This window comes from Mirounga angustirostris, unplaced genomic scaffold (genome assembly GCF_029215605.1).
Source record: "Mirounga angustirostris isolate CCGP_5_RB_7025 unplaced genomic scaffold, mMirAng1.0.hap1 SCAF_11, whole genome shotgun sequence".
Classification (NCBI taxonomy): domain Eukaryota; kingdom Metazoa; phylum Chordata; class Mammalia; order Carnivora; family Phocidae; genus Mirounga; species Mirounga angustirostris.
Genome location: NW_026991719.1, coordinates 16,022,105 through 16,036,989, shown reverse-complemented (window position 1 = coordinate 16,036,989; position 14,885 = coordinate 16,022,105). Strand labels below are relative to the sequence as shown.

The 14,885-nt window shown below is 38.0% G+C and overlaps 1 protein-coding gene across 6 annotated transcripts in view; it reads left to right on the top strand.

Moving 5' to 3' along the window:
• The window catches only part of BCLAF3 (BCLAF1 and THRAP3 family member 3), a 59,239-nt gene that overhangs the window by 28,136 nt on the left and 16,218 nt on the right, over positions 1–14,885 (top strand). For 5 of the 6 annotated variants that reach the window (XM_064573858.1, XM_064573857.1, XM_045875689.2 and 2 more), the window contains 5 exons: positions 1,713–1,888; positions 3,388–3,502; positions 4,213–4,276; positions 5,772–5,887; positions 12,994–13,108. In XM_064573858.1, coding sequence (XP_064429928.1) covers positions 1,713–1,888; positions 3,388–3,502; positions 4,213–4,276; positions 5,772–5,887; positions 12,994–13,108 — 586 coding nt within the window. The remainder of the gene's footprint in view (positions 1–1,712; positions 1,889–3,387; positions 3,503–4,212; positions 4,277–5,771; positions 5,888–12,993; positions 13,109–14,885) is intronic. The other variant, XM_045875706.2, reaches the window with a different exon arrangement.

The following is a 14,885-nucleotide window of genomic DNA, read 5'->3' as shown; positions in this document are numbered from 1 at the left end:
TTCTAGTGTTTGTCACTGAATGTCTCTCAGCTAGTTATAGGACACACAGTGGAAAGCTTGGAGCAAATTAGGAGGAAAGAAGGGAAATGAGTTTTCTAATGAAAGTCCTGCTTATGAAGCAAGGCAACCATAGCAGTCGCATCAACCTGCTGCATAATCACTTGTCCACGTTTCTGCTTCGGCAGGGAGTTGTCTTGACAGTGCTGGTTTGAGAGCAGGGAGCATAGAAAGTCATATGGAAGCCTGGCCTCTGATAAGTTAAAAATAGGCACTTAAAACCATCTTATTAGAGCAGTTAAAAAGTTTAAAGAATATCTGTAAGCTCCTCATTACCCTGGAGCTGTGTTATATATATGGCTGTTCAGTGACTTAAATAAGGAAGTGAATCTGTGCGTGTGTACACGCGCACCCCAGCATGTATCCATCTGATTGATACTTGTTATTTATTCCAGGGGTGCTGCTATTATTTAAAACATATTTCAGGGCTCTCTTACGGGTTTATCTTCAGAGTCTGTAACATAAAGAACCCCAGCACTTGTAAATCTCAGTTCTTTGGGTAGTGACAATGATTTTTGGGAAGAGGCAAAAGCTATTTAGAGTTAAATGCAGAGGAGTAAGATGGCTGTAAGCTAGTTAGTGCCGTTTTGAGTCCAAAATGAGGCATAAATATAAAATGAGACATTTTCTTCTGTGACACATAATCTGCCTGCAGACGAAGAATTTAAGAGTAGTTTTAAGCAAGAACAGCTTTCTTGGAATAAGGTATAGTTTCCCATTATGACACTTGGAGAGATTATGTTCATACAAACACTCAGCTTCTGGGATGTAAAGCAAAACAACCAAGACATCCATTGTCCCAGCGTCATAGCACTTTCCCCATAGGGCTATTGTAAAGATTAAATGAGATCATGTTTGTAAGTGAGTTCTGAGCTCCTGTGTTTGGCTTGCAATAAACCCTCAGTAACTGTTGGGTGTATGTCATAATCATGACTTCATGATGATACCTAAAGGTCAAGAGAGCTTTTAACACAAGCTATAAAGAATCAGAAAGCATTAGAGTGGTAGGATAGCTGGGGTTATATAATAAATGGTAGCATTTCTTTAAGGATACATTTAGGGTGAACACTAATTGGCTCTAATGATCTTAACTTTGCCAACAACTATTTGCTGACAGTTTAGTGAGATTTTGTAAGTGATTAATCTCAACAGAGTTTGATTTCAAAATACTAAGTTTCTCATTGCTGATATAGAGGTATAAGGATTTTTATGAAGTCAAAAAAGTTATTATGTTTGATATCAGCTTTTAAAGTGTGGTAGTACTTCAAGATAGTATAAACTTGCTGGATTTACAATTTTATGGACATTTGGGAGTAGAAAATAATCTAATTGATTATTTTTTGCATATTGACCTTTGATGCCTTGCTGTATTTGTGGAGGTAAAAATTGTTTAACTTAGAATTTTGAGGATTTTATTATTAAAGTGGCAAATATTTAATGATCTCTGATTTGAAAAGGAGAACGCAAAACCATGCGTCTAAGGCTATTTCCTCCTACGCATTATTGCACATGTTCTGTGGCATACAGCTTAGTGCCTTAACTATAAGAAAAGATAAACATCTTTTTAGTTTTATAGCTATCTTGGTTAATTTTAATAAGTTCTTTTCTCAGTAAAATAGTTTCAAATTTAGTTAAACATTTACAAATTATTCTAGGGTTGCTTCTAGCTATTCCACAGAGAGACAGATGTCACATGATTTGGTTGCTGTTGGCAGGAAAAGTGAGAACTTTCATCCAGTGTTTGAACATCTTGACTCAACTCAGAATACTGAAAACAAACCTACAGGAGAATTTGCTCAGGAAATCATAACTATAATCCATCAAGTTAAAGGTTGGTATATTTTGCACATACATTAGGGATAACACAAAAATAATGTGCTGATTTTTCACAAGATATAGGTAAATATCTGTGATATAGTAATAGTAATTAATATTTCATTATAGATTAGGTCATTAACAAGGAAATCTGTTATAGAGAGTGTAAGGTATTAATTCAAGCCTCGTTCTTCATGTGTTGTTCCAATAACCTGGTACTTCAACTCATAGTGGATTACAAATTGAAAGTCAGAAAGGGAGAGGTTGACTGCTGCAAGACACAGGACTACTGAGAGTCGCAAGAAACAATAACTGATAACCAAACAGGAAGGAGGAAGCAACAAACACCGTATATGAAAGTTGACAAGAACTCTGGAAGTCTAGGTATTGTGGTGATATTCTTAAAGTCCCCTGAGGGCATTGCTGGGACTTTGTGCCATAAGGGTGAACATGAAGTGATTGATAAAAGATTCCGGTTTGATTTGGCATACTTTATTGTCATTGGGGAGTTGCATCACAAATACTTTAAATATTTGCATTAAATTGTTTCGTTTTAGCTTCTGGCCAGTTTCCATTAATTGGAAAATTCAGTCACGTAGAACAACTTTCGTCATTGATGCTGCATAATAAAGCAATCATGGGTATAATAAACTGGAGACCTTCAAGAATTTCAAAATTTTTATTTTCTATTTCTTACTGGATATTTGCACTGATTTTATTTTTACCTTCATGCAACATATTTTGAAAACAGATTATTTTCTCTACATCCCTCAAACTAAGGCACATATTTACTTTGAAGCATGCAGTTTGTCTGAAACAGTTCACCTTCTCAGTTCCAGCCCCTCTCACCCAAAGGAAGTGTGATTCTTGGCAGAAAGGGAGGTGGTATTGCAGAAAAATCCAGGAGATTGTCCCAGAACAGGAACAGTAAGTTAGGGAAAAGGACTGCTTAAGTAGCATTCTGATGGATCAAGTGTATTATCTTTCTCTCTATCCTGTTAAAAGCCTTGTAGCATAGCTGATTTCATAATGTCTTCACGAACTTCAGTTAATGTTAATTAAAGTACAGTGGCAGTAGGACTCCTTCTGTGATATGTAAACATTCAGCATTTGTTCAGAATTGTTTTGATGTTTCAGGGTTGTTTTTATTTTTTCCTCTAGGTGAACTGTAAAACTGTACCATCTTTACTTCCCAGTATACTAAAGTCTTAACCTGGGAGAAGAAAGGTCCTCACTTTGAGAGAGCCACTATCTTTTCCCCCAACAAATAAGCAGGCATGTCAAATAGGAACAGAATCCTTGCGTTCATAAGTCAGGCATTTTTTACTGTTGCTTAGGCTTGGGAAGGCATGTAAGCCCTACAAATTAGTCTGTGGAATAAGTTTAGGTCCCACATATTTTCAAGAGAAGACAGGTTGGATGTTTTTAAACAGTCTCTTCTTCCTGTGCTTATATATAATCTTTTAAGTGGAATCAGTTTTACACTGAGATAAAACTCTTTGTTTCCTTTTTCAGCAAATTATTTTCCATCACCTGACATTACTCTACATGAGCGTTTTTCAAAAATGTGGGATACACAAGCTGCAGATGTAAATGAAATTAAATTGAATTCAGATCCCGAAATTCACAGGTAATGATTGATTCTTGTATGCCCATTTAACTCATGGGAATAAGTCTCAGAAAAGATTTGGGAAGGTGCTGCCTTCTGGTCTTGCTGTAGACTCTAGGACTGCATTTCCTACCTAAAAGCCAGGACTGACCCAAGCAGGTACTGGGCCAGTGCACTTTGATGGAATAGGTTGTATTAAAGCCATTGAGTAGCATTGTTTAAATGTCTAGGACTTTGACAATCTTTACCTACCTAACTTTGATTCTGCTGTGTCTATAGTAATTGCCTACTGAAGTTATCACTGGAAGAATGAAAGACAATTGTCGAGCCATTGAAATCATGGGTTGCTTCATGTGGTCAGAAATGGCTGTTCTGAGGGCAGCCGGATGAAAACCTATGTCTTCTTCTGCTGGCACCTGTCCGAGCAGGTGGTGTGCCCTGTCTTGCGAGCTGAGCTGAATCAATGTTAGAATGCAGTAGATCACCGGAGCAAAGTTTAAGGTTACACAGACTAGTGATTTGAGAACCACTAAGGCGTCACTGTGATACTGTTCACAGGAAATGTGTGTCCTGGGAGACTGCCGTGTAGATGAAAACCCACCTGGTAGCGGGTTTCTTTTGCTTCCTCCAAGACACGCCAACTGTATTTCAAATTCCATTCTCTAGTAATGGAATCAAGGTATCAGTGTATAACATAATTATTTAATTGTAATATGCCTTTATTATTTTAGGAGAATAGATATGTCTTTGGCTGAGCTTCAGAATAAGCAAACTATGGTATATGAACCAGAACAGGTAAGTGAATACAATTTTCGCTGAAAGATTATCACATTGTTGGCATATTGATGGGAAAGCAAACTGGTAATAGAGAGTAAAAAAAGGGAGTTAAAGCAGATGAGAAAGAAGGATTGAGACCCAGGAATCTGAAATTTACAAAGCTCTCCAAAGGTTCTAGTTACTGGCCAGGTTGCAGAGAGAACACTGACAAAAGACAAAAATATTCCCTAAGAGAGACAATCCCTAAGGATAACAGCTTTGTAAAATTGACCTACAGTTATAGCGTTTAATATTCATTCCAAAACTTCACACTGTAAAGCTTGTGGAAAGTATGTTTGATACCTACATTTTTTTCCCAAGCAGTCAGGTGGAATATTTATTTAAATCGTATGTGGATGAATGCAGAGGAACTTAGTTTAATTTGATACTGCCCTTCTGTTTACTGTAGAATGTATGAAAAATTCTGTGGAATATGAACTAGCAAAATAATGGAAATAATACTGAATTTGTATATTGCCATGCTTTGTATTCCCACCCAACACTTCCTCAACCCACACCCCCCCCCCATTTCTTTGCTAATTAGAAAAACTCTATGGACTAGCCTGGGGGGGGGGGCAAGAAAACTGGCTCTCGTTCTAGAAGTATATCAAGTTCTCAAAGAACTGCTAATTTAATCACTGAGAATAAAGTGTTTTTGCAGAGGAACGATTTTAATACATTTCTGATAGAATATGTAAATTTTTTTTTCACTTGTGAATGGTTATCATTTTTATTAAACTTACAGAGGTGGGTTGGTTTATTGAATAGGTGCTATTTTCAGAAAATTTCTATTCATCAAAATACTGTAATCAACTCATAGGAAATTTGAAAAATCACCTCTAACTCAACCACTTAACGCAAAATATCATTTGATCATCTTTCATTGCAGTCTTACATCTGGCATTTTAACATAGCTGCCGTCATAATATATTAGTTTCAGATGCTTTTTGCTTTTTACTTAATAATGTTGCTTTTATGTAAAATGTCTGAGCTCCCCATGACTTTTTATGATTGAAGCTTTTTAAATTTTAATTAACTTTTCTCAGTAATTGGTTTTTTTTTTCACGTTGACTTCCACATAGCCTATATTAACCATAATTTAAATGTTTGCGCATTATTACTTTGACTTAAATTTCCCATGAAATCATTCTTCCCTTCTCCTGTAAATTTATTTTACATTTAAGTTGCTTTCATTTTTTGATGATTTTAAATATAGCACTTTGAATATATTTGGGTAGATAGCCTTTTCTTTGGGATAGAGTCCCAGAGGTAGGATTCCTGGTTCATTGTTATGAACTTTTCTGTCTGTGCATTGTCAATTGTGTCTCAAAATATTTTAATCGATTTACACTACCCTTAGCAGGGTGAATACAAGGTAACTTATTTAGGACTTTTACTTAAGGATCTTATTAGATATGGTCTTTGTGCAACTAACAGTAATGTGAATGGTTTGTCTTCTGTCAAAATTCCTCAGACTCTGGTCAAAATAATAGATCCAAATGATCTACGACATGACATTGAAAGAAGGAGAAAAGAACGGTTACAGAATGAAGATGAGCACATTTTTCACATAGCTAGTGCTGCAGAGAGGTAATCAGTAGATGAAAAACATCCTATTATCAGGGAGCTTTTGGTTTTAGCATATTTTTCAATTTTTGTGTGTGATGATTTTCATTTTAGTGTAGGGATTTAATCCTTCAAATCCATTTTATATGTTTAAGTGAAATCTCTTGAAATGTTTTGAAGTTATTCAGTGATCATCATATGCTGTTTGATTGAAACAACAAAAACTCAGGGGTAAGTGAGTATTTGAGGTCTTTGTAATTCTAGAAAAGAGTGTAACAGCTTTTTGATTATTAGCAGGTGCCAGGACCTGCAAGTTTATGGACTATTTGACTCAACCTCATTGAAACTCTAACATATTCTGCCCTTTAGATTCTGGTACTCTGAATATTACAGAATTTCCTGAGGTCATTACAGTTCTCTTTTGGAACTCTTCATGGATGTCTGTCCATGAAGCAGAGACAGGGGTAGTAGAAAATGTGGAGGTGACAGGAGTTGGAATCCCACCTCTGCCATTTTACAAGCTGTTTGCTCGTGGACAAACTGGCTTAGTTTCTGGAGCCTTTTCCTCTATAAAGTGAGAACTAATTTATGATGTGGACAGGTTAGAAATATTAAATGAGTTGGCACAGGCAAAGTACTTAAGGCATGCGTGGCAAATTGATTATCAGTAGATCCTTGTTTTTCTTTCCCAACTCTGTACTTCTTTTTGGGGGCTCTGAGTATTCTAGATTGGCCCCAATTTATCTCTAGTTCTAAAAACTATGTGGGATTCATGGCAACTCTGGGACCCCATATGATTATGAGGTATAATTGAATAGGACAAAATATCTACTTCACCCAAAGTTCTTCAGACTATTTGGATCTCTCAGAAAGCAGTAATGTGTGAATAGGAAGGGCCAGTGCTAATTCTCTTTCCATATTCCTTAATATCAAATTACTAAGATAACTGACTAGACTTTTAAATCAGGTCTGTGGCTAACTAGGTCTTAGTCACAGTACATGGAGCTTGTTTAAAAGTGGACTTGATGCTGATAATAAGTTTGGGATTCATTAAAAGATAGCAAAACTGTGTGTTGAGGCATATAAAAAGAGCTAAAAGTAAAATAGTTAAAATCTCGTCCCTTGGTGGGTGAAAGTCTCCAGTTTCCTAATAGGACACAGCATGATTGTGCTCTTCAGTGACATAAGCTCTCTCTCGTGCTTTTCTTAACTCAGCAAGTGTAAGAAAGTCAGTGTGCCAAGAAAGAGGACTTTTAAACCAGATTTAAGATAATCAGCATTTTATAAAAACCATGTAATGCTTCAGAATATATCTTCACCCTTTGAGGTGAGAAAGGGCTTGAGCCCTGGAGTTGCACCTCAGTTCAACACCTGGCTTTGTAGACACCTAGCTGTGTGACTGATCTGAGGCAAGTTATTTAATCTTTATTTCCTCATACATCAAATACAGATGAGAATCATACTTAACCTCATGGTGGTGGTGAAGATTAACTGAAGCGTCGGGTGTAAGGTACAGAGTAGCTGGTCAGCATTAAGTATTATTAATGTTCGCTTTGAGGATGGTGTGTAGCATGCAGAGATGTCTTTCTGCAGTGTCTTTTGCTGGGTGTGTTAGACTGTTTTATTTGTATTGGATAGCTGGTGTGGCATAGTGGGGCCATGAGGATTTTTTTTAATTGAGATATTACTGACCATAAAATTCATCCTTTCAAAGTGAATTTACTAGTTTTTAGTATATTCACAAAGTTGTGCAGTTGTCACCACTGTCTAATTCCAGAACATTTTCACCACTCCACAAAGAAGCCCTGTAACCATTAGTTGTCATTCCCTATTTCTCCCTCCCCCCAGCCCCCGGCAACCTCTAACCTACTTTCTGTCTCTATGGATTTTCCTATTCTGGACATTTCATATAAATGCAGTCATATAATATGAGGTCTTTTGTGGCCGACTTCTTTCATGTAGCATATTGTTTTCAACATTGCTCCATGTTGTAGCATGAATATTCCTTTTATGGCTGAATAATACTCCATTGTATGGATAACCACATTTTGTTTATCCCCTTGCCATTTGGTGGATATTTGGGTTCTTTCCACTTTTTGGCTATGGTGAATTATGGTGCTGTGAATATTCATGTGCAAGTTTTTGTGTGGACATATGTTTTCATTTCTCTTGGGTATATACTTAGGGTTGGAATTGCTGGGTCCTATGATAATTCTCTGTTTAACTTCTTTTTTTTTTTTTTTTAAAGATTTTATTTATTTATTCATGGGAGACAGAGAGAGAGAGAGAGAGAGGCAGAGGGAGAAGCAGGCTCCCAAGGAGCAGAGAGCTCGATGCGGAACTCGATCCCAGGACCCTGGGATCATGACCTGAGCCGAAGGCAGACGCTTAACCATCTGAGCCACCCAGGCGCCCTGTTTAACTTCTTGATGAACTACCAGACAGTTTTCCACAGTGGCTGGGCTGCCTCATTTTACATTCCCATCAGCAGTGTATGAACATGCAGTTTCCTCACATCCTCACCAGTACTTGCTATTGTTCATCTTTTTAAAAAAATGATTTAGAAAAAATATCATTTAGAATCTTTGACTTTATCCTAATTCGATTTCCTTCTTAAAATAAGAAAAAAAAACCTGTTGATTTTATCCTTTTGTCTTAGAAATTCAGTCTATGAAATTGATCTCGTTACTATTTTTGCATAAACCTGTTTAGTCAAGGGCGCCTGGGTGGCTCAGTTGGTTAAGCAACTGCCTTCGGCTCAGGTCATGATCCTGGAGTCCCTGGATCGAGTCCTGCATCGGGCTCCCTGCTCGGCAGGGAGTCTGCTTCTCCCTCTGACCCTCCCGACCCTCCCCCCTCTCATGTGCTCTCTGGCTCAGTCTCTCTCTCTCTCAAATAAATAAATAAAATCTTTAAAAAAAAAACAACCTGTTAAGTCAGTATTTAGATTTCTGTAGAAATTCAGAAGAAATGAAACATGGAACACTACATCAAAAACTAATGATGTACTGTATGGTGACTAACATAACATAATAAAAAAAAGAAATATGAAATCATAAATCACAGGATGTAGCAATTTCCCACCTTTGTGATCTTTTTTTCCCTCAAGCAGTTATATGCAAGCCCTGTGTGTATGTTTGCCCACCATTGTATCCCCACTGCCTTGAACTCAATTCAGAGTTGTTGAACGAAGATATTGCAAAGGAGTAGATAGGACAGAGGATACTTACATTGTACTGCATTTAAGCCTTGATTAGTATTTATTCCCTAATGCATAAGGCAATCTTTCCCAAGAAAGCCTAATGCTAGGACATTCTGTCTAGTCTCAAAGACCCTCTTCTCTTTTTCCCCCCACTTCTGACCAGTCTCTTACCCTAATATCTCCATGTCTTCTCCTGACCCACTCTTTCTCCCTCTTGTATCCACCCTTACTAAGTTCCATACAGTGTTACCAAGGTGTTGTACTGTATATATAGGCATGGTGTGTGGGGGATAAAGCAGCTTCAAAATAAAATAGTAGACTTTGAGAGGACATCAGACTGCAGAGACTTTCCTTTTAGCTACACAGGGTATAGAAAACATACAGTGAAAAAGTATACACAAAGTCCTTGTCCTCATTGAGCTTACAGTTTAATGGTAGGAGAAAATAAATAAATATGTGTTGGTGAGTGAGAGGTGAAAGTAAGGCAGAAGAGGAAGCTTAATAGGACAGAGTGATATGTGTGGTGTGATTTTATTTAGGTAGTTATGGAATGCACTTAGGATTTTTTTTAATTGAGCAGGGCTGTGAATTAAGTGAGGGAGTTAGCTGTAAAGTTTTTTAGGGGATAGTATTTTAAGAGAGGGAACTGCAAAGGCAGAGATCCTCAGGCAGGATCATGCTTCAGGATCATGCTTACTCCTGCTTAAAGACTAGAAAGCAGACCAATAAGATTATTAGTGGGAAAGGAAGAGAGTAAGTAGGTGAGGCCAAAGAACCTTAGAGGACATGATGACTTTGTATTTTATTCTGAGATTATAAAACATTTTGGGTTCTAACCCAAGAATATAATCTCATTTAAATTTTAAAAGATTCACCCTGTTGCTGGGTAGAGAATGGACTGTAAGAGCAAAAGAAAAATCATTTCTTTCTCATGTAGAAAAAGATTACAGCCAGGAAGTCAGAGCATGGTAGGTAGGGTGGACCCATCAGGAAACTGGCCTCCTTAGATTTGCTCCTCAGATAACCTCTGCACGTGGTGTCTGCCTCATGGTCCAGGATGGGTGTTTGTGCCCTGGCCATCAGGTCCATATTCTAGCCTTGTCTTTAACGATTTCATGGAATTTATACATGTGCAGCTTCAGCAACATTGGTCAAAATTTAGTCTCATGGCCATACCTAGCTGCAGGGAGGCTGGGAAGTAGTTTCTTTAACTTGGACACTCTTTTGCCTGGTCACAAATATCAAAAGGTTTAAATTTTTTTTATTGTGGCAAAATATACATATAGTAAATTTTACCATTTTAACCATTTTTAAGTGTACAGTGCATTGGCATGAAGTACGTTGACAGTGTTGTGCAACCATCCACACTGTCCACTTCCAGAATTTTTTCACCATCTCAAACAAAAACTATGTACCATGTAAAGAGAAACTCCCCATCCCCTTTATTCCCAGCCCCTGATAACCTCTATCCTTTCTATCTCTGTGAATTTGCCTATTCTAGGTACCTCATATATGTAAGTGGAGTCATACATTAATTGTCCTTTTGTGTCTGGCTTATTTCATGTAGGATAATGTTTTTCATCCATGTTGTATCATGTGTCCGAATTTCATTTTTTAAAAAAATTTCACTCCTTCATAAGGCTGAATAATATTCCATTGTATATACCACATTTATTTGTCCATTTTTCTGTTGATGGACATTTAGTTTGTTTCCATCTTTTGGCTATTGTAAATAATGCTTTTAGGAACATTGGTGGCATCATCTTTTTGATCATAGCCATCCTAGTAGGTATAAAATGTTATCTCATTGTGGTTTTGATTTGCATTTCCCTAATGGCTGATGATGTTGAGCATCTTTTCATGTGCCTTTTGTGTGTCTTCTTTGGAGAAATACCTATTTAAATCCTTTGCCCATGTTTTAAGTTGGATTATTATATTTTTATTATTGAGATGTAAAGAGTTCTTTATATATTTTGGACATTACTCTGTTATCAGATATATGCTTTGCAAAGAAGATTTTTAAAAGTCCATGGTTTTATTTATAAAAGTAGTAGTATATGCTAATGGCAAACATTTGGAAGTATATAGTAAAGTATAAAAATAAAAATATAAGGCATTTTTAATTTCATGAGTCAGAGATGACCACTGTTAATACATTTCCTGTCATTTATTTTTTCTGGGCATATAGGTAGTATATTTTAAATAATTAAAATTATCCTTGGGGCACTTGGCTGGCTCAGTCTGGTAGAGCATGTGACTCTTGGTCTCGAGATTGTGAGTTCGAGCCTCGCATTGGGTATAGAGATTACTTAAAAATAAAAAATCTTGGGGCACCTGGGTGGCTGAGTTGGCTAAGCGGCTACCTTCGCCTCAGGTCATGATCCTGGAGTCCCAGGATCCATCCCTGCATCAGGCTCCCTGCTCAGCGGAGAGTCTGCTTCTCCCTCTGCCCCTCACTCCACTCTCATGCTCTCTCTCTCCCAAATAAATAAATAAAATCTTTAAAAAAAAATAAAAAATCTTTTTTTTTAAAGTAGGCTCCACACCCAATGTGGGGCTCAAACTCATGACCCCGAGATCAAGAGTCAATTGCTCTACCAATTGAGCCAGCCAGGCACCCCCACAAAATTTTTTTTTTAAAATTATCCTCCAAATACAGCTTTGTACCACACTTACTATCATATCATGAGCATTTTGACAGAACATGAGAGTTTTTAACATTTCATAATACCCTGAGTAGCTATTCCAGGTCAGGTTTGGGGGTCAAAACTGGGGCCACAAAATGAACCACCCACAGTGCCTCCTGTGAAGGGATCACAGCTTGCTGGGTAAGACAGGCAGGTGCACCAGCATTTGTAAACATGAATGATATGTGTGGACACCCCCAAATGCTTCATGTACACATAGCAGGGGTATCTAGTCTACCTCAGAGGGGTCTGGAAAAGTCTTCCTGGAACAGTGCAGTTGGAGCTAAATCTTAAAGTTGATCTAAGGGGAAGGAGATTACAACAGAAGGGATTGCTCATGCGAACTTGAGGAAGCAGGAGAGATTGTGTGTGTTGGGAACTGCGTGGGGCTAAATATTTCCAATGCCCAGTGTGCATGTGGGGGAGATGGGAACAAAGCAACCAGTGAGACAGCAAGGGCCAGAGCAGGAGGGACCTTGAAGGTCATGGTGAGGAGTGTGGATTTTATCCTGATATCAGCGGGAGACCCGTGGAAGGGATTGAGGCAGGGCTGAGGCAGTGAGCGGTTTGTTCACCACAGAGCAGGAAGGGTCTGAGGAACATTGTGGGGAGATGTGGGATGTGACAGGGAGAGGACGCTGTCAGAAGAGAAGCCCAAGGAAGGACCTTCCCTCCCAGGTCTGGCTGCCTGGGAAGAGAAGTGACCTCTGGATATTGTGATGACAGGAGAAGGGAGCTGTCCTTTGCTCCTGTGGCCCAGCAGAAACAGAGGGCTCAGCTCTGCCAATGAGGGTACCTGAGCCAGTCACATTCTTTGTCTCTGGTGCTTTCATTAGTAAGAGTCTGTCAGCAAGGGGGGTGACCCCATACTGCCAGAGTCTCAAGAGCAGTGATGATTTTCCCTCAGAACACACATTCTACATATGGTTTCAGGGGGTTATAACTCCCGGGAAACCTGTCCTTGGACCCCAGATTGAGAACCCTGGTCCAAACCTTGTTTCCCCCTATTGCTGACTTCAAACTTAGCTAAATAATGTTTGTTGAAAAACGAAGGTTTAGCCCTGGTAACTATCATTTCATTTGTAATTTTAGTAGTGATAGATCTTTGAGGTTTGTTGTTTGTTTTTACTGTTTTGCTGCTTTAATTGTCTCTGAAGGGGGCAATTTGATTTCTCTTCTTTACTTGTTGGGTAAAGGTAAACTAATAAAATATTCTTACTTTGTCTCTTTCATTTTATTAGGAATGATCAGCATTCCAGTTTTTCTAGGTCGAAGAATACTCATGTTGATGAATTCCAAAAACCTACAGGTTTTGTAAAATCAAATTTTAGAGAATTTATTCAGAAACCTCACATGGTAAGATTGCAGTTCCAAATTTTTCATTTTTGTACACTCCATTCTCCTCACATGTATCTATATGTATAGAGATCACCAGTATTTTTCTAACTGTTCAGTAAGTACATGTTATGATTCTATTGTTCAATGTAAATATTCTGTTGAGTCTTACACTTATGACAGAGGAAATAGTTATCTCTGATTTAGTAGGATTTTATTTCATTTATTATAGTACTACTTTCTTAAGATTTTTTTTCTTAAGATTTTTTTTTTAAAGATTTTTTTATTTATTTGACAGAGAGAGATAGCAGAGAGCTGGAACACAAGCAGGGGGAGTGGGAGAGGGAGAAGCAGGCTTCCCTCTGAACAGGGAGCCCGATGCGGGGCTCGATACCAGGACTCTGGGATCATGACCTGAGCCGAAGGCTTAACGACTGAGCCACCCAGGCACCCCTCTTAAGATTTTTCTTGAGAACAACTTTATTAAGATATAATTTACATACCATAAAATTTTCATCCCTTTTAGGTATACAATTTAATGGTATTTTATAAATCTACCAAGATATGTAACCATCACCATAATTCAGTTTTATAACCTTTTATGACCCCCAGTAATAGCCCTCATGTTTGTTTAGTTATTTCCTGTTCCCACCCCTAGCTAACCACTAATCTACTTTCTCTCTCTAAAGATTTGCCCTTTCATAGGCAGTTCAAAATATGGCAGCTGGCTTTTGAAATAAGAGCAAGCAAGTGACAGCTAGAAAGTTGGAAGCCAGAGTCTGCTTATAATCTAATCTCAGAAGTGTGATGTTCTATCACTTCTATCATTCGCTGCTTGTAAGAAGCAAGTCACTAGGTCTAGCTCACACTCAAGGGAAGGGGGATGACAAAGGGGCCTGGATACTGGAGGGTGGGGCTCACTGGGAGCCTGGTCAGAAGCTGTCTGGTACAGTCCTCCCGCTGAGCCCCAGTGATTCACATCCCTTCACTTGCAAAATACACCCTTCCCTACCATGGTCCCCCCGTCTCATCTCATTACATGTATCTTTGTGCACTTAGTCAAATTTATAGACTTAGTATAAATTCGAGATGACTGCTATGTAAAGGGTTTTATATGACTTTTTTTTTTCAAACTTGGGGGTGGTAGAGATAAAGGTATGAAAGAGGAAGATTTGTGAGAAGTACAGCAAATGGAATGAATAGGTTTAAGACCTGATTTTGGAAAAAAGAAACTTCAGAATGGGCCGCATCTTTTCTGTTCCCATTAAAGGATTCCGGTTCTTTACAGTTACAGTCGTAATACTCTGACTTTTGATACTTTCCTGATCATGGCAGGAGCATCACCTCAAATCAGTTATCTGAGTCAGCAAAACCTGCCTCCTGCAGTGTTGAGAATTTGTTTTCTTCTTAGGCAGTGGGAGCTCTTTAGCAACAGTTTGGTTCTTTCCTGGATGCCTGAATAAATACTAGATGTATAGTCCATTTTCCAAAAGTCACTTATTTGTTAAACGGGAGTATTTTTTTTTTTATACTTCTCACATTCATGAATTAAACTAGCCCCTCATAAACTAGCATGGGTTACGTGAAGGAAGGTATGTGTATGTTCCTACAGCTAAGCTACATGCTACATGTTTTGTGTTCTTAATCCTATACATTTAAAATGTGTTATTTATTTTTTAAAAAAATTTTTAATTTTTTTATTGAAGTGTAGTTGACACACTGTGTTATATTAGTTTCAGGTGTACAACACAGTGATTCAAGAAATCTTTGTGTTATTCTATGTTCATCACAAGTGTAG